At 42.9% G+C, this 20,050-nt stretch overlaps 1 protein-coding gene across 2 annotated transcripts in view; it reads left to right on the forward strand.

Moving 5' to 3' along the window:
- tubgcp6 (tubulin, gamma complex associated protein 6) overlaps positions 1-20,050 on the forward strand; it is a 34,669-nt gene that overhangs the window by 9,763 nt on the left and 4,856 nt on the right. The window contains exons 11-24 of one of the 2 annotated variants that reach the window (XM_034218669.1): positions 1,075-1,224; positions 1,771-1,852; positions 2,393-2,481; positions 3,453-3,568; positions 4,969-5,107; positions 5,222-5,320; positions 5,420-7,229; positions 7,762-7,887; positions 10,691-10,859; positions 11,617-11,758; positions 15,135-15,329; positions 15,912-16,044; positions 16,428-16,641; positions 18,986-19,179. In XM_034218669.1, the coding sequence (XP_034074560.1) occupies positions 1,075-1,224; positions 1,771-1,852; positions 2,393-2,481; positions 3,453-3,568; positions 4,969-5,107; positions 5,222-5,320; positions 5,420-7,229; positions 7,762-7,887; positions 10,691-10,859; positions 11,617-11,758; positions 15,135-15,329; positions 15,912-16,044; positions 16,428-16,641; positions 18,986-19,179 (3,658 nt within the window). The remainder of the gene's footprint in view (positions 1-1,074; positions 1,225-1,770; positions 1,853-2,392; positions 2,482-3,452; positions 3,569-4,968; positions 5,108-5,221; positions 5,321-5,419; positions 7,230-7,761; positions 7,888-10,690; positions 10,860-11,616; positions 11,759-15,134; positions 15,330-15,911; positions 16,045-16,427; positions 16,642-18,985; positions 19,180-20,050) is intronic. The other variant, XM_034218670.1, reaches the window with a different exon arrangement.

A 20,050-nucleotide genomic window follows, 5' to 3' on the forward strand; every position in this document is an offset into this window, starting at 1 on the left:
GCCGGAAGAAACTGTTTTGAATGAAACAACCAATGGCCAAATAGAATGTGGGTTGATCTGTAGTTATTATTAGAATTAATTTTCCAACAGACTTTGTAATGCAACATGCCTTGTAGTGAACATTGCTACAGTTTGATACTTTAAGTCTTTTTGTTACAAAAGGTGCTAGAGGTGTAAAGGCCCGGACACACTGGCCGTCGATAGATGTCGGGCCGTCAATGAGCGTCCTGTCACCCTACTCAGATTAGTGTGTCCCGCACCGTCGTGTCTTTTCGGCCGTGCCAACATCTTCCGCTCCTGTCTGTCGGCAAAAGGCTCTCGGCAAAATAATTCACTCTGATTGGCTGTTCAGCTTAGCGAATCAGTGCATGAGAAGCAAAACGGAAGTGAAAAAGGCACACACAGACGGCTATTATTTTCATTTTACAGTACCGCACTAAACATGTTTTCGATTATAAGTCGTTATGTGAAACAGTCTGTGATGGACGAAAGTGAAAATGGAACGCACGCTATTTGTTGTTTGTATATATCACACAGTCTGTCTTCCGGTTGCCTCTTTTGAATGACGAATACACACTACCGCCGCCTGCTGGTAAGGAGAGTTATTGCCACTCACGCATGTACGTGCTACTTGGCCGTCGGCTGAAGTCTTTGCGGTGTGTTCCAGTGCGACTTTTTGGCCTAGACGCAGGAGACGTGAGGCGACACAACAATCGGGTCCGTCGGGACGTGTTCTTTGGTGTCAGTTTGGTGTGTCAGGGCCTTAACAGTTAGTCTTATAATCAATTGGTTGATCAAAAGAAAATGAATCTACCATTTTTGTAATTTAATTATTGTAATTGTTCAAGCAGAAATGCCAACTGTTTCTTTGTCTTGTATAATAGCGTAAACACTTTTCACCCCCTTCCTGATGTCTAATTGACCAATCAACTAATCAAAGAACAATTGGGCTCATAGTAGGCAAAGTCCAAAAAGGTCAAATATATCAAAACGCATGATTTCAAGTCACCAAAATAGGACACTTAAAACAATGAGCGTCTTTTTGAGTACATGCTTCCTGTTGTGTGTCCACAGCACTACATCTGCTGGTCGGAGCTTCCGGTGCCTCGCATCGCTGTCACCTTCTCCCTCCAGGAGGTGGAGGTGATCGAGAGGGACTGTGCTGTGTACCGAGGGCGCATGGAGAGGATTGCTAAGCACAGCGCCATCAGCAGGGAGGAGCAGGTACTGACACTCAGGCTTATTATCTCATGCATTTAACTGTGATTAATTTTTACACCATTTCTAAAGTCTGTTACTCAGTTATATCTGACAAGAGGTTTGGCAGATACAGTATGAGAATATATTACCATGAATTACCTTAATAAGACAATGTTTTGCTTCTGCTAGCTGACTTTAATAGATTTCTAAATATCAAGGGAATCCTAAACTTCATGAAACCTGAAGTGAGAAAAATCATTTCACAGGAATTTCCTCCTAAGAAAGACAGAGGGGTTTCTTTCCCTTTCCCTTTTTCTTTTTTTAGATAAAATGATCAATGATTGTGACACTGCCCCTCAAGTACTGAGAATCGCAGTCATTATAATGATGCAGCTGAAGTCTGGGGCACGCACGCTGCTTGATTTAGTGTAACAGCCTAGTGTGCGTGACCTATATCGTGTGTGTGTGTGGTGGCAGCGCTGACTGGCAGAGGCCCGAGGAGGAGAGGTGAGCTACAGGGCAGCCGGATAGATCTCTGGTAATGATGATTTCTTGTCTGTCTTTCGTAAGGCCCAGCGAGTGGAGCGGGCGCGCCAGGAGCTGATCAATCAGGTCAGAGAGTCGGCAGTCAAAACCCTGGAGAGCATCCGCGGTTAGTGTTACACACACACACACACACACACACACACACACACACACACACACACACACACACACACACACACACACACACACACACACACACACACACACACACACACACACACACACACACTCACACTGAAAGTATGGTTTTGTGTGATGTATATGCACACCGCTGTAAAAAGCACACTCAATTTCTTGCTCTTGACTATGAGAGTCTCCTTCAGCTCCAATCATTCCTCCTTCAGGGGAGCAGCAGAGATGCACACAGGCCAAAGCAGTGAGGGATGCTTTGAATAGCTTCCTGCTCTATAGGCTGTGGATTGTAATCATCGCTCGCACAGTTTCTCCACATGATTGATTGCATCAAAGATGTGTGGCAGAGTTTGGGAGGGGTGTGAAAAGTCTGGCCTGGTGCTAGAAGGGTGTCTCAGTGTATTTGTTAGTGTTTGAGGCAGATGGTGTGTGTGACAGAGAAATACAGAATTGTTACGTGCTTTTCGATGCGGGGGGGTAAGCAGCACACTGTTATCTCTCTCGGCTCCTGTAGGGCGCCAGGTGTCACAACGTCTGGCTGAGGAAGCCAAGAAGAGAGAGCGTTTTGATGAGCTGAAGCAGCACCTGGAGCAGGAGCAAGAGGTGTGTGTGTGTGTGTGTGTGTGTGTGTGTGTGTGTGTGTGTGTGTGTGTGTGTGTGTGTGTGTGTGTGTGTGTGTGTGTGTGTGTGTGTGTGTGTGTGTGTGTGTGTGTGTGTGTGTGGTGTGTGTGTGTGTGTGTGTGTGTGTGTGTGTGTGTGTGTGTGTGTGTGTGTGAGAGTGTGTGTGTGTGTGTGTGTGTGTGTGTGTGTGTGTGTGTGTGTGTGTGTGTGTGTGTGTGTGTGTGTGTGTGGTGTGTGTTATATGTTATGTGTGACAAAAAGAGTAACACATGGGAAAAGGTGCATGTTTGTATTGACAAATGTGTAAGAAGTGAGAAAAGATGGTGGGTTAGAGCAGTGCTTCTCAACCTCAAGAATGATGATTGGGAAGGAAACAGTCTGTATATACAGTACAGAGGTAGATGCACTTTACTGGCAAGTGGTTTAACACTGTTTGGTGTCTAAACATTTGAATATATTTAATACTGTGCCCTCCCACAGCAACATTTTTATATTTTAATTAATATTAATTGTAAAAGCTATTACCCATTCTAAAAAAAAAATATTTTACTTTTAATGTTGTTTCTTTTTTTACCTCCAGTCCATAACCATATTTTTGCGACCCCCAGATAGGATATTGCAAACCCCTTGGGGAGCTTGTCACCCAGGCCAACTTTGGCTCTATAAAAGTAAACGTAAACTGTAAGGTAAAGCTAAATAATAATCCTGAACTCACCGTAAAACAGATATATTCCTCTGTAGGTTCATCACTAAAGCCGACCCCTTTCACATTGCATTAGATACATCTCAATTACAGCCGCTTTAAAATCATAACTTCAGATCAGAAATGTATGTATGAGACACATTAATGTAAACAGAAATTGGATCCAGACATTCCTCCCACAGCTTCCGATGCCCATTTTAGAAGCTGAAAGCAATCGTACATGTGTGTGTTTGTGTGTGTTTGGCACCAGTGGCGAAATGTTGCTGTGAAGAGGCAGCAGGGGGACGACTTCAGCTTTGCCAGAGAGCTGAGGGACAGAGAGCAGAGACTACAGGCCCTGGAGGAGCAACTGGAGCAGAGAGCCAGGTCTGACTGCTTTACAGCCCCTACTAGAGACTGCCATGTTTTATTGATGATTTTTTAATCTCTGTAAAGTTCTTATTTGATCTAGACTATATTAACCGAGAATGTGCAAACATGATGGGACATTAATTCCATCTGCGTGTGGTATTTCAGCAGCTGGTGATGTGATGAATTTCCCATGCAGTTTGGATAACTACATGATGCCACAGCATGAGAAAATGTGGTCAGAGCCCGTTATACGACCACAGCACAAGTTGATTTCCTTAAAATAGTGAAAAGTTAGCTCAGAGGTGTTGGAAATCAGAGTGTACCTGTGCCTGTCCCCTATAGCTCCTTAACTAATCCATTCACAGTGGCTTCCTTCACCCTACTGCCTTGCAGGAGTATTTATTACATCGTTTTAGGCCCTTATTATATGGGATGTGCTGTGAAAATATACCATATCCACTTAAGAAAAATGTATATTTCATATTTCACAGGCATTTACTGATTAAGTATTTATAGATCATTCAAGTGGCCTACAATTGGTTTAGCAAATTGCTCATAATTGAATTCAAAGCCATCACAGAGCCTGAAATGACATATTCACACTGAGGCTTATTGCAGACCAATACGCTTATCAGTGTCCCCCATGAGCGCATGCACACGAGAGCTTATCATTGCAGGGTAGAAAGAAACACTGATTGCTGGATGATTTGCACTCAAATTTAAATAGAAATGATTCGGTATTCAAATAAGACATATTATTTATAGTGTGATGGAATATCAGACTTGTTAGCCAATCTGTGTTTAGGATGAGTAGCGAATATGAATATGTTGCCTCTTCATATCTATGTTCAGTACTAATAAGAAACTGCAGACAAGCGATGTGGTGACTGATGAACCCGTGGAGAAAAATAACATCATGTAAAATTTGAGGTTGCATTTCGGATCCACGACTGCCATGTTTCAAATCATTATTGCACAACAAAACAAGACATTTTAAAGAGGCCCTAGTATGCCTTTTGGGGTTTTCCCTTGCCTGTTGTGTGTTATATATTATATAGGTTATATAGGTTTGCGTGCATGTAAATAGTTTGTAAAGGCTTAGATCCCAAAGTTCACACCAAAGGTCTCCCACACACTTCAAATATGAACCTGAAAAGGAGCAGAATAGGGCCCCTTTAAATGTGCCCTTAAACTAGGGCATTATTTCCTATTTTCGGAAAGATTTTAGACCTATCGATTCATTCGTAAATCAAGAGAACAGATTACATAATGAAAATCTTGATAATATGCATCTCTATATGACCTGGACTTTTTCCTATACATTCATTTTACAGCAAGTTACTGCCCCCCCCCCCATGAAACCCTCAGCTAATGTTTTTAATTGTTAGTTGTGTGTTACCACTTGTGCATTGTAGGAAAGAGCTGATAGCTCAGTACAGCCGTCTGTCAGAGGAGGCAGCTCGCAGAGAGATGCGGGCCATGTGGCGGGTGCAGCGAATGAGACTCGATGAAGCCCGATCTCAGTTTGTCATGCGTGACGGGCAGCAGATTCAGGTGGGTAGTGAATTATAATAGAAAACACAACAAAAGACAAAAGTGAAGATTGTTCAAAGAGACTTTTTAAGCTAAAGGAAGAAATTTAAAAAAGCTCTTGTGAATTATTTCCAGGCAATTCTCGAGAAATATCCTTTAGGCCAGGAGAGACCTCCCATGGAAGTGTTTCAAGCTGTTCCCTCAGTGCAACAGACTGCACCACAACCAGCACTGGTATAAAAACACACCGTTTTTTCTTCAAATTAAATCCTTTTTTCTTTATTTAATTCTGCTTTTTGGAAGTTAATGCTCATTGGCATCTTCTCCTAACAGGAATCTCCCACTCAGGACCCGCCTGAGCAGCAGCCAGCAGAGACTCAAGAATCTCATGCTGCCTCACCACCACCTCACCCATCCTCAGCCACCCCCCGTACAGCAGACCCAGCCCTTATCTCTGAAAATATCGACATCAATGACTTCCTCCCCAAGTCATCGAATGCCTCCAGCGAGCAGGTGGACTCTGCCTTACAGGAGATTGGCTCTGAGCTACCTGAAGTGTGTCCTACAGCACAGCTAGTAGACTATGACTTCAGTGCCCCCTTTAGTCCACTGGAGGGTATCACTGGCCAAGCCTCAGTCCAGCCCCGGCCTCGCTGGGGACCTGCAGGCCAGCCTGACATGATCCAAAACCATCCCTCTTTTTCTCACATCCCAATAGGAGAGAACATTTCTCAAGTCCAGGATGGCATCCCCAGAGCCAGCCCCTTTGGCCAAGCCTCCAAATCCAGCTTTCCTCTGGGCCAATACACCCCAGAAGAGCCCCAACCATCTGCATATACAGCAAGCATGTATGGACATCCCTCTCAAGCCTCAGTGCAGCTTGTGGATGGGAGTGGCTCTATGACTGACAACAAGCAGGAGGAAGTTGCGTCTATGTCAGAACAGAAGACTGAAACAAGGAGTTTAGAAAGTAAAGTAGAGGGATATAAAGAAAACGCTAAATCTGTCGACGATTATGTGTTTGATGCTTTGCCAACCTACAAACCAGAGCTAAGTGGCAAAGCAGAGACAAGTCTTTCTGATTGTGGTAGGATTGTTCTACCCGATGGAAGCGCTCAAAATAAAGCTGATAATATTTCAATGCCAAACACTCAGGTCTCTGGAGAGCCAGTTTTCGATGCGGTTGCCCAGCAGCCTTCACTTAACACCCACGGCCACTCCTCTGATTCCCACATACAGATCGGACAGCTTGTATCAGAGGTAGCTGCTCCTCTTCCATCCCATAATGTCCACGGGCATGCATCAGATTCACACATGAAGATTGGAGAACATGCTTCAGAAGTTGAAGCCCCTCTACCTTCCCACAGTGTCCACGGTCACTCTTCTGATGCACACATTAAAGTCGGGGAAAATGTTTCAGACTTTGTCGCTGCTTTTCCTTCTCCAAATGTCCACGGTCATGCGTCAGATGACCACTTTATAGTCGGCGAAAATGTCTCAGATGTAGACGCCCCTCTGCCCTCCCCCAACATTCATGGTCACAGTTCAGATGCCCACATTAAAGTCGGAGAAAACATCTCAGATTTTGTCGCACCACTTCCTGTTCACAGCATCCACGGTCACTCCTCGGATGCTAATATAAAAGTGGGTGAGTTTGTGTCGAACGTGACCGAAGCAACACCTCGTCCGAGTAAACATGGGCATGCATCAGACGGTATACTTCGACCAGGCTGTGTGGTATCTGGAGATGAAGCCACCTCTCCTTCACTACCTGGAAGCACTTTTGGTCACTCCTCGGACTCAGGGTTGGGGGCTGGATGTGTAGTTTCAGGAGACGAAGCCAAGCGTTTCCCTATACCCGGCAGTGCCCATGGTCATGCTTCAGATTCACATATAGCCAGTGGATGTGTTGTGTCGAAAACTGAACCACTTCCATCACTGGTACCCGGCAGCGCCTACGGCCACTCCTCGGATTCAACGCTGGGGGGGGGTTGCGCGGTCTTAGGAAAAGAGCTGCAACCCTCTGTACTACCAGGCAGCACTTATGGCCACTCATCAGACTCTTCACTTGCGGTTGGGTGTGTGGTGAAGGGTGATGGCATCCTGAATCAGCAGAAGACAGAAGACAATGAAGACGGTAAAGGTAATGAATAATATTTAAGTGATATAGTTCTGCAGCTGTGAGGCCACGCTTAAGTGCCACTTAGAAATCTTTGGATAGTATAGTAAGATGTTACGATCGTTGATCCAAATATATTCCAGATCAATAAACTCACTCTTTCATTCTGTTTTATTTTATTGCATCAACTCAAGACAACAGAAAAACATGCATTCAAATGGATGTTCACAACAAGTAGATAATGAAAACATTTTATTATTGAAATGAATGCCTGAGGGCTTCAATAAAACACCCTTCTTTCCATTTCTGCAATCGACATACAAAGCCTAGTGTTCTATTTACGCTGAACACTTATAACTATTATGGTTTTGTTCTCTACAATTGAATTTGCATCAACTGACTCTGCCTTTTCATTTAAAACTCAATTTTTCTAGACATTCTATGAAATACAGCGATTGCATTTGTTTCCCTTTTGTTTCTGATGCATTAGTGTTTGTTGTGTCTACCAACAGATTGTGTTTCTATGTTAAAGTCATTGTTGTACATCTCTCCTCAGGGTTCACAGAGTCCTGGGCAGCCGGCTTTAGTTTGTCTCCTGGAGAAAAGTCTGAGCAGGAATACCTCTTGGCTTTGTGTGCTCAGTACGAGGTGGAACAATACGAAGACTGCTACAACCTGATGGGTTAGTTAAAAACATTTCTCTGGTTACATTTTATCTGAGCACTATGATGTTCATACATTAGCATTTGTGTACATGCTAGGGGAAATTTGGGCAGATACAATGTAGTGACAAATAATTATTATCTAAAAAGGAAAACAAAGTGGATCAAAAACGAGATTTTGAGGAACTCCGCATCTTGACTTTGTAGGAGAGGATATGAATTGATGTATATTAACAGAAAACGTTTTGATAAAAATACAATTATATAAGAAATTAGTGAGTTACAGTTTTAAGGACAATTAGTATTACAAATTAAACTAAACTTATCTAAAGGTGAATATTTGGTATTAATAATCTAAGTAGCAATGGCCTAAAGTTATTGATTAGATAAAATAGGAACTGTTTTCCAAGCATAAATCAAATCAATTAAAATGATTTGGTTGTTAATATAATACAAATAATTGTACCTCTTCTGCTTTAAAATAATGACAGGGTGTTCGCAGGGTCTTAAAAAGTATTAAAAGTTGATAAATCAATTTAGCGAAAATGAAGGCTATTAAAAAGTATTAAACGGCATTTTCCAAGGTATTACATTTCGTAGCTTGTTTTCAATAAGTATATAAATGGTCCAAAGAGGTTGTATTCTACAGTCTGCCTGAATGTAATCATTGCGTAGGTGTGTAGTGTGATTCTGTGTAGTTTATTTATGGCATCCCGTTGGGTTTGACGTCATCTGAACAGGACATCACACGCTCTCTGCTTGATAGCGCGCGAAGGTCCGTTTACGCCGGTTGTTAAACAACATCGTTACGGGGAAATGCAAGTCTGCGTCCCAATGTTGGAAGATAAGGAGGAAGGACAATCAATACTGTATATAGTCAATGTGAGGTAAAGTGTGTCGCCAAGGTAACCGGTTAAAACTCAAAGTGGTGACGAGGTCTTAAAATGTACACATTACAATTGCATTTGACTTCAGGATTCCTGCATAGACCCGGAATGACTAAAACTGTGCGAGGGATTACATACTCTAAATCTGCTACCTTTTTTAAATGAGATGAGACTAAACACTAAAATAAAGCCTTAGCCATTCATTTCCTAACAATACGGTTGCAGCCTACATTAACATTCTGGTAAAAAATGGTACCCCTCTGATCTTCCGATGATATTCTGTATTCTAAATGTAAGAATATGAGCATGTCTACATGGTTGGACAGTATGTGCGGCCAGTTAGCTACATGATGTTTCTGAATAACTTAATGATAAATGAAACATCTTGTGAAATGGAGCAAAACATTATGTTAAATTGCTGAGATATAAAAATGATACACCTTACAGCGTTGAGTTTATTTCATGTAAATCAACACAAATCTTTTGACATGTTCAGGAGTGATGTTTTTCCAGAGGCTGTTAAATATTTACTCCCATCAGCATGCACAGTGGTTGCATAAAAGGCAGTGATATTTCACAAGGGTATTAAGTCTGGTTTATGTTTGGTTGGGATGCATCATGGTTCGCTGAAGTGATATCCTGTCTTTTTCGCCTTGTGTGTCATGCTGCTATTATTCATGCCAGCTCCCAGGGTCTCCGTGAAATCAGTCAGCCGAACACATCTTCCACACTACTGATCAAAGTCAGCAGCTGTAATTACTCAGGGGGTGTTACTATAAATATAGAAGTTAGCCAAAATGACACGAACATCTTGCAATATATTGTTATTTAATGAAAACACTGATCAGTAAATACTATGCATATTCAAAAAAACTAAAAACCTGGCATTTATAATAGAGGAACACATTTAAAGATTTTGGGAGTAGGACTAACCATTATTTTCATTAAGGATAAAATAAATATCAAAAGCCTCCACATGTTCAAATGTCTGGTTTTGTGCAAGTATCAGTCAAAACCTGAAGATATCCACTTTAAAGGTCCCATGTCATGCTTTTCTGGTTATCACCCGTCCCCTTGTGTGTTATGTAGCTTTTTATGCATGTAAACGGTCTGCAAAGTCACAAACCCTCAAAGTACACCCTGTAGCGAATAAAACTCTAACACAGAAACGACCTGTCTATGCTGCCCCAGAACGCCTCGTTGGAGATTTCTCTTTTTCCATTGTTTACTTTTTGGTTATAGTGACGTATTTCGGGTATAGTGACGTTACGTCCGCGGAGCCGTTACGTTTGGACCAATCCGCGGACTTCCTCACACACACACACCGCGGAACTCAGCCTGGGCACACACACAAACTCCCAGCCAGGCTGCGGGTGTGTGTGTGTTTGGGGCTGTGTCTCGCTGTCTCGCAGACGGCCACTGGGCTCATAGAGGGGGGGGGGCAGGAGCTCCAACAAGCCGTTTCGGACAGAGAGTGAATACACATACTATACAGAGATGCTGTATGAGAAACCAATGTGAGTTTGGAACATTGAACAATATAAATCTATTTTAGTAGACCTCAACAATGGAATTATGATCAGTAGAAATGGCCATGACATGGGACCTTTAACATCATAAAAGAACACGTGAATTTTAACATTTGAACAATGGAACGGACAGTTTTGGTCAGAATTACTCTTAATCTTTTATTTTAAATAGTTGCAAATAAATGTAATTTCATTGATTAAATTGACTAATTGTATCTGCCCTAAGCTTAATCATTTAATGAATTGTTAAAGTATTTATTATCATCATATTACAGTATTAAGATAATATTTTTCCTTTGATTATACAAATAATTTCTCCTTTGCTCTTTTTACAATACCACAGTTTTCTTCAGTTGTGAGATTGAAATGAATTCATCGAACATGCCTTTGATCTCCCTCTCCTACAGCTTCGTCCCCTGAGTGTCAGCTGTTGAAGCAGGTGACTCGCGGCCCCTGGGGTTTCCCTATGGACCCCACGCTCTGCAAAGCCACTGACACCACCGCCGTCCAGCTCAGCGAGTTGGTTTCACTGCCAGTTCTGATAAAACAGGCCGTCACCACGCCGCTCACCACACAGTAAGTGTCTGACTGAGAGAAAGCTGCAGGAGCAAAGTGTGGTCTGGATTTTATTGTAGTTTATAAATGTTAGTTTTGAGTGTCTGAGAAAAACGTGATTATTTCAACTTGAAGTGGACTACTTTGTTTAAGAGAAAGGCAGTGGTGAGGCTTTCACTGATCTGTTGTCATTTTTCTGCTACTTCAATCCACTTAAACTGTAGTTGAGTGCACACTTTTCTGGAAAAAGAGCCTCACCTTATCCCACTGTTAAACAAAATGGCAACTTGTTAGGAATCATTTAAAGCAATGGTAATCAGGAATGATCCAAAAAGTGAAACACCAGTATATTCCCTGAGCTTTCTCCAGAGCTGATGTCTATTTTCCTCAAAACCTTAATTAAATATGCAAGTCAGCAGTTTTATGGCGAGGGATGCGTTGCCATAGTAAGACCACATTACGTAACATCAGATTTGATGTAGAGCTGTTCAGGGCCACAGAGTTAACCATCATGTGATGTTTGGTGGCGTTCTGAGCATGTCAGTTGGAGTTAGGACATCATCATGTTCCTAACGACGTTATGAAACACCTGTGCTTGAGCCCAGAGATCAAAGGTGTCCATGGTGATGTGCAGTAATCAGTGAGAGGAGAGCCTTTCCATTGTTCTGAATGAGAGATAAACCTCTTACATGTGAACGTTTTGTTGACATTTTACCCTCATTCTTGAATGTAAACTGTTCTTATTTTGCTAATTGTCCCCTCCACCTTCCATCCCCAGTGTCTCTCTAGTGAACAAGGCAGTGGTGGACTACTTCTTTGTGGAGTTAGGGGTGGAGAGACACTTTGAGGCGCTGCGCCATTTCCTGCTGATGGAGGATGGCGAGTTCGCACAGTCCCTCAGCGATCTGCTCTTTGAAAAGGTGAAGCTCTTATATAACTCCTATATCTCAAGTAAATAAGGGAGATGTATTTATTGCATTCTAGCAGAGGACGAGCAAGGACAACTTGGTCAAGGCCTAATGTCTTCAGTTTAATGCAATACATTTTAAACAAACACTTTTTCTCTACTGCATGTATTCAGTGTTAACTGCTGCGAAGCTTGAGAGCAGGTGAAGGTCACCTTGTACACTAAATGATTTTGTGCATGAACAGTAAGTACATCCTGAGTATTACCCTAGGCCAGGGGTGGCCAACCCGCGGCTCTCGAGCCGCATGCGGCTCTTTGCCTAGTTTCATGCGGCTCTTCAGTTCATATCGAATTGTATATGTGTGAGTTTGGGGGAGAGACACTGACTCCTGACTAGTGTTGCACGGTGTACCGATACTTGAAAGGTACCGCGATACCCTGCCGTTAAAAACGTTACGATTCCTCCGTTTAATTAGTATCGGTACTTTAAGAATGACGGGGAAAGTACTCCGGTGAGAAAGCGCCGTTTTAATAAGAGCCGTGTGTGTTCAGCGCTCTGCTTCCACTCCCTGCACTGCAGCCGTGCCTGCAGTCCCGCCCCTCTCAAGCACGCTCAAGTGCCTCCCCTCTCTCGTGCACGCGCTAGCTGCCAGAGCATGTGAGAAAACGAGAAGCATGGTTGCAAGTGGGAGTGCAACTGCCGCTGCGCCTCGGCTTGTTGACAAAAAAGACGCCAGAAGCGAAATTTGGAAGTATTTGAGCGATATCTCTGACAGTGAGGGCAAGCCTACGGACACCACGAGGCCTGTCTGTGAGAAATGTATTAATTTTATTTAATAGGAAATCTTGTCATTTATTTTATTTATTGTTCTCATTGTTTAAAAGTTTGTGTTATGGTTCTGGTGTGAAATAAACCACAATAATTACATTTAAGACTGTTTCCCTTTTTTTAAGAAAAGTATCAAAAAAGAATCAGAATCGCAATTCTTGACTTGGTATCGAAACCAAAATGGTATCGTGACAACACTACTCCTGACAGTTAAACCTGATATTTAGTAGGTCTGTTAAGTATTAACATAATTTGGCCGGTCAAAGTTGTTTGGGCTCGGATAAAATCGCTCCGTTACTTTCGTCCCGTGTTACTTTCGTCCCGGCTCTCCCTACGTGTGTATGTGTGGTGTCAGGTGTCAGTATGAGAGGATGACAGCGCGTCTAATTTTGATGTGGCCCAAGAGCCAATCAAAATAATACCTGTGATGCAATGAACCAATCACCTTTGAGGGGGGGGAAACCTATCGTTGATTAAACAATATCCAGTGTTTCCCCTACCATTGTCTTGGAGGGGCACTGCACCCCGCCAACGGAGCCCCGCGTCCCCCCTGAAATTCAAGGTGTTTAAAAAATATATACAATTTTTTTTTTAAATATATATAGCACCAAATTGCAAATAATCTATAACTACTGTCACTTTTCACATTGAACATGTGCTCTTTTATTAAATAAACTAAACGCTTTCATTTTAAGTTGTGAGTTTAGTGTTTTTGACCCTAAGTAACACTGATGCATTAATCAATAACAATAATCCACAGCTCCTCTCTCTGCTCCAGAGGATTTAAAAAATATATCCCAATGCCACAAAAATGCATCAGTGACGTGGTTGAAATCTTGTCTCCAGAAAACAAAAAAACGGAAACAAGCGGTATCAGTGACTGTGTGTTTGATGTGGCTCTTTGCAGTAAAATAGAAAAAATGTGGCTCTTAACCTCTGACTGGTTGGCCACCCCTGCTCTAGGCATACACTAACACTCCAGTACACAGATTTACTGTAGACGTTTTTTTTAAATGTACCTGACTCTTGTTTCATTCCCTAGTGAATGTCTTGTGTAGGTGTTCATATCCTCTGATGTGAAATTTGCAGTTATTAGTCACCCAGTTTTTCAAGCTTTTTTGCTGTTTAGCTGTATTTGCTGACACAGGTGATAATTGTCTGGGCGTACAGCTTTGTCACATTATTTTTCACAATTTAATATAAGAATATTTTATATCTGACGTCTCAGTGGCTGTTTTGCTTCATCAAATGGACTCCCTGCTTAGATTCTCAGACCCCCAAGCTTCCTGCCGCGATATAACAATCACAGCCTTGGCACCTCGGTGTTGTTCTGCACAAACATTCATTTACATCCGTCTCATGAGGCCCATCAGACAGAAGGATTTTGTTTCCAGCCAAACACTACACCAGCTGATCTCACTGATTAGCACACCTTCAACCGGAAAGCCAGCTAATCACTGTAATCGACTACACGCAGTGTTTGTCTGGGGAAAACGCTGCCAACTCTTAGGCCTTGGTTGCATATTTGAGGAGACTTGGAAGAGGTACGATTAAAAAAATCCTTAAACGTCTCCTATTATACTGTTTTTCATCTATATAGTATAATAGGTCTCGGATATATTCAAAACATGTCTCTGAAGTGTTTGCCTCGAAACACAAAACATTGTAGTATCCCATAAACCCCTCTGTTTCAGCCCTGTTTCAAAAGGGATGATTCTCTGGGTGTTTCTCAATGTCAAGGAAGGATGCTCCGGAGCCACTATTTCAAGGATGCTACGTCATCGAGTCCCGCCGAAGGACTGTTTCAATGTCCAGGCTCCTTGGATTTCTACCGAGGCCGGCGTCCTTCATAGCGAGAAATTTCGAGGCTGCACATGTGTATCCTCCGCGGTCTTAAAATCCCCACAATGCTTTGCGCACGGACCGATTTCCAAATCTTTGGCGGAAATCGCGCTCCATTTAAGGCGGGGGCCTCGCATACTGTATGACGCACACTTGTTAGCCTGTTCCACCATTCTTCGTTTTCCGAGGCTAGGAAGGATTCTTGCCTTGCTTCTGAAGGAAGTGACTCGGAAGACATGTGCTACCAAGGAAGCGTCCTCGACATTGAGAAACACCCTGTGTCTGTTACTTTAGATGAAAATAAGGAGCCACTCCCCACTCGCCTCTGAGAGATATTTGGTTAAAAAGAACACAATGGTGCTCTAGGAGGAGATTCAGGTGATAAGGGTGGGGGGGGGGGGGGGGGTTACCTTGATTGGTTATTGGCTAATGGTTACACAAGGCAAGAGAACATTATGACATCATAAAGTGGCCAAAATCTGATCAGCTCATTTTCAGACAGGTTTTTATAGAAATGGATCAAGACAAAAAGTGAGAGAATCTTTTTTCCTGAAACTTTCAGAATCTCTTTCCACAGAGGGGACACATGTTGATGTAGAAGAGACATGGAGAAGAGGGGACACAGGTTGATGTAGAAGAGACACGAAGAAGAGGATTTTGCATAATAGGTGACCTTTACATTTTGTGTAATTATTTGACAAATGTCTCGTCCCTGCAGATGGGCAGTGGGCAGACCCCCGGGGAGCTGCTGACCCCCTTCGTCCTGAACTCCATCCTCAGTAAGGCCCTGCAGTACAGCTTACACGGAGACACACCGTTAGCGGGTAACTTCACCTTCGCCCTGCGCTTCCTCCCAGAGACCTTCCACCCGCACGCCCCCGACTCCCTCAACTGTCTGGAGCTGCGCTACAAGGTGAGGCGCTGTGTTTCAGTGGAGTGAGTAACGGAGTGCGAGCGCTTGCATGAGTGCGCTTGTCGCAGCGTGAGTGGCAGCTTGAATGTGACGACCTGTCATGTTTTGACAAACTGCTCTGGGTGTGGAAAATGAGCTTATCAAGCACTTAATGGTGGAACCTTGCAGATTGATTGGAGTTGAGTCTTTCGGATGACATGTACAGTTACTTATGCCGCACATATTGTCCTCTACTCTGTGTTTTTCTCCCTCCTCACGGCTCCGTCTCCTGCTGAATCTCCATGTTTTACCTTTCCTCCTCCCTCTCCATCTTTTGCTTCTCATTTCTTTGCTACGCTCTCTCCCCATATACATTTTCCTCATTCCTTTCCCACTCCCTATCTCTCACTACCCTGCCTTCCCTTCACAATCCTCTCATCTCCTGTATCAACATCTCTGCACTCACACCTTTCTCCTCCCCTCGCCTCATTTGTCACGCTTCATTTTACCTGTTCTTCAAGTCTTCCGTTTCCTTCTTCACACTCACACCTTCACACACTGTTTGTTCACCCCCCGTCTCTTTTCCTTCCCGTCATCTCCCAGGTGGACTGGCCTTTGAACATCATCATCACGGACAGCTGCATGAACAAGTACAACCGTCTGTTCTCGTTCGTGCTGCAGCTCAAACACATGGTGTGGAGCCTCCGCGAGGTCTGGTTCCACCTCAAGAGGACAGGTGAGGAAGAGGAGGGAGATGACATTCAGACGCAACTTCACCTCTGAGCAGAAAGAGTTACAATTCTTCCCGTTGTGCTTCAACTGTTTATAAAATATTCATTGAGGGGGATGCTGTGATTCCTTTATGTTTTATTTATACGTCTCATAGCAGTGGGACTGTAGTCAAAACAATGTGCTTCACTGGGCCGGATAGTATTGATCAGTGGGAGCCTGTCCAGAGACTACTTAAATGGATATCCTGAAGGGGTAAAAACGTAGTGTTAAGGTGTACGAGGGATGTAGCCTTCACTGAAACAATATTATTCACAGTAGATCTCCACATTTAAATGCCAGCAAATGTTTCCCCGCAGCACTGACTTGTTTCCATCTGACTCCCCTCAGCTCTGGTGAAAGGTGCGGGCCGCTCGGTGCAGTTTCATCAGCTGCAGCTCTACAGACATGAGATGCAGCATTTTGTTAAAGTGATACAGGGATACATCACCAACCAGATCCTGCAAGTGTCCTGGATGGAGTTCACTGCCAAACTGGCCACTGCCAACGACCTGGACGCCATCCACCGCACGCACGCAGACTACCTCAACAGAGCCATCTTCAGGTGAGGCCTGGAGCTACATGTGCAATATCATACCAGCTGTTGCCTCCATTCAATTCAATTCAAAACCTTTATTTATACAGATAAAACCCATTGAGATCATAGACCTCTTTTACAATGGTGACCTGCTTCAATTAGTTCCAAACATTAATACAAACATGACAGAAAAAATCCATCCCCAAAGTAGATGATTTGATATGTTTGCTCAATTTGTTGCAAGGTAGGAGACACTTTGGACCAAGATCAAATGTCCTTGTGTCCCCTTGAAAGAACACATGTTCCACTTTGCAGTATTTTTTGAGTGATCACAGCTTTCAGCGTTATCAGCTGTTAGCCTGTGCACCCCATGTGAGAGCAGATCACCTTGTAAACTCAAAGACTGCATGCATAAACAACATGAATAGACACATGCTGAATACACCTAAACACGTCACCTGTGGACATAGATTTACAGATGATGGGTCACAAAGCAGTCCTCTCTACAGGAAGTCACAAATGCCTGGGAGCATAGCTGTAACACTTTGGATTGATAGAATTAGTTGATGATGCTGCGTGAATTTAAAGGCATTATATGGAAGTGCTTGGCTGATGGACATCTCTACATGTACAGCAGTTACACAAATTGTCAAAATGTTGTATAAAAGAATACATTCAATATGATGCGTGTGGTGCAGTGGGTTGTGTGTTGGTGTTCGGATCAGGGGAACAGGTTCAAACCCCATTGCAGTCAGCATGTCGTTGTGTCCCTGAGACACTTCACCCCAAATTGCTCCTGTGGGGATTGCCCACAGTATTGAGTATGTAAGTCGCTTTGGATAAAAGCGTCTAACAAGTGACATGTAATGATAAATACTAGCACAAAGTCAGTAACACATAAGTAAGGATTTGAGGGTTTTTCTCATATCAAATGTAGATTTCTTTACAGTTGTCTGATCTTTTATTGACACTTTACAGTATGAAGGTATGCAGATTTTGAAATGTGGTGATTGGCACAAATCCTTAGACGAGGCGTTGGAGTTGGTATTGGCAGAGAAAAGGTTGGATGGATGCCTCCCTAGAAAAACACTTACGGCCCGTCTACACTACAGGCGTCAAAAAATGCTTTCAACGCTTCGCCCATTCATTTGAATGGGGTGACGTAGGATATTTTCAAACTTCGCCGAACTGCATTGTGGGTAGCATGGCAAGGCGTTGCAAGCATCGCGAGCATCTATCGGCGTCAAAAGTTGAACAATGTTCAACTTTTGAGGCTCGATGCTTGCTCGAAGCTGGCGTCAGCCAATCAAATCCCGTTTATGCAAATCCCGCCAGTACAAGCGCTAGCCAATCAAACCGCGTGCAAGCTGGGAGAGCCAGACCGCAGTTCATTTCCTCATATTCCAAACGAGAAATTACGGTAGCAAATCACCCGGTTCTTTCCGACCAGAACTATTTACCGGGATACAAACCGGAGGAACCAGGCATGGAGGGAGGTGGCAGAGACAGTGGGTGAAACTGGTAGGTTTTCGCCTGTTTGGGGATTTTATATCCAGTTTACTTCGTTTTAACATTGCTATTGCTTTGTATGTCGGGGGCGGGAGATTCATGTGATTGGTTGTTGGTCGCGTTGCTCGCAAAAAATCGCCAAGTTTCAGACACGCCCAGCTTCAAGCTTTTTTGACGCCTGTAGTGTAGACGGGACGTTATATTTGGGCTCAGGTCCAGAAAATAATTAAAACTGTCCATCAATATTTTGCAGAGCTCAAAGTGTTGAAAACAAGTCTTATTTGGTGCGATCCACAGTCCAAAACTAAAAGATATTCAAATCAACCTAACTAGAAATGATTGGTCTTTACGTCTTTTGCTCAACTCATTATATCAACTTATAGATTGCAGATTTATAATTGCAGCTCAATTTGGTGCATTTTTTGGGGAACCCTTATCCTTCAAATACAGTCAAAATTACACGTTTTTTTATCGGTGTTCTAAGTTTTGTGAATGTTAACATAGACAGTAAATATATATATATATTACACACCATCAGGATTTCAGGACGCAGCATGGAAGAAAATGCAGAAAAATTCACTGGAGATAAATCATTTCTCCGGGCTCTGTACAGGCTCAGCAAGTTGGAGTGGCACTCTGCACCCATCATTTCATACACAATTAATTCACCCTCTTCGTAACAACTTAATTAAAATGCCAGACGGATGGGAGGTTAACTTTTGAACCTGATGAATGATTTCATCTCATTAGGTGAGGTTGTAAGTATCACACTTTCCCGTGTATGATGCCAGCCCTTCCGAGAAGTCATCTCAAAGTTCCTTGTCATGTTTCCTCAACTCTGCACCCTCCCTGTCCCCCCCAGGGGTCTGCTGACGGAGAAGGCGGCCCCCGTCATGAACATCATCCACAGCATCTTCAGCCTCATCCTGAAGTTCCGGGCGCAGCTGATCGCACAGCCCTGGGGCAGCCAGCAGGGGGAGGCGGTGCACCCCAGCTTCATCGCCATGCAGCAGTCCTACAACACCTTCAAGTACTACTCACAGTTCCTCTTCAAAGGTAAGGATACAACATCTTTACATATACTATACACTATAACACCCCTTGTTGTTAAATACCAACCAACTATGTGCAATATATATGCCGTTAATAACTGCAATATATACCTGGCTGCTAAATCCTCAGAACTGTTACAGGATGTGTATTTTGTAATTTTTTCTTAATTGTTATCTTTAATACTTTTGTATGCATGCTTCTTACATGACGCTGTCTTTGGCTGCTGTAACAATGTCAATGTCCCCTCTGTGGGACTAATAAAGGTATTCTGATTCTGATATGCTCATCACGTAGCTTGATTCACCTGTTGCTCAGTTTGCAAATGATGTGTTATAGAAGTATCCACTTGACATTAAATCAGAAAGAAATGTCTACCTGATAAGACAAGAGGGAGGCCATGAAGACCAGATGCTCCTGCCCACTGTTAAAATGGTTTAAACTGTATTTAGTCTTTTCATTTCAACCCGCAATGTAAGTAATGGTTTCCAAATGATGTCAAATTTAGAGTTTGTTTTTTAAAGCATGTCAAATGAATGTAAGGGATTACTTTAGTCATCCAGCTCTTTTATTGGAGTAGGTCGTATTGTATCTGAGTATTACCCTTTTAGCAGTGATGAGGCAATAAGAAAGATGTTTTTAGGAGGAAGTTAGATTTACCCTTGATTAACATGCCCTGAGGATAATGAGTAAAGCATCTGGTTCTGGAGAAAAGGTCATTACTTTGGAAATAATGTCAACAAAACGGCCCAATTATATATTAATGAACAATCAAGACAAAGTATAAAACTTGAAAAAAAACATATTGCTTAAAGCTGCTTGTTTTGGAATATAACATTTTATGACGTATTGTGGATACAATTGAACAAAATCCGTG

Source organism: Gymnodraco acuticeps, unplaced genomic scaffold (genome assembly GCF_902827175.1).
Source record: "Gymnodraco acuticeps unplaced genomic scaffold, fGymAcu1.1, whole genome shotgun sequence".
Classification (NCBI taxonomy): domain Eukaryota; kingdom Metazoa; phylum Chordata; class Actinopteri; order Perciformes; family Bathydraconidae; genus Gymnodraco; species Gymnodraco acuticeps.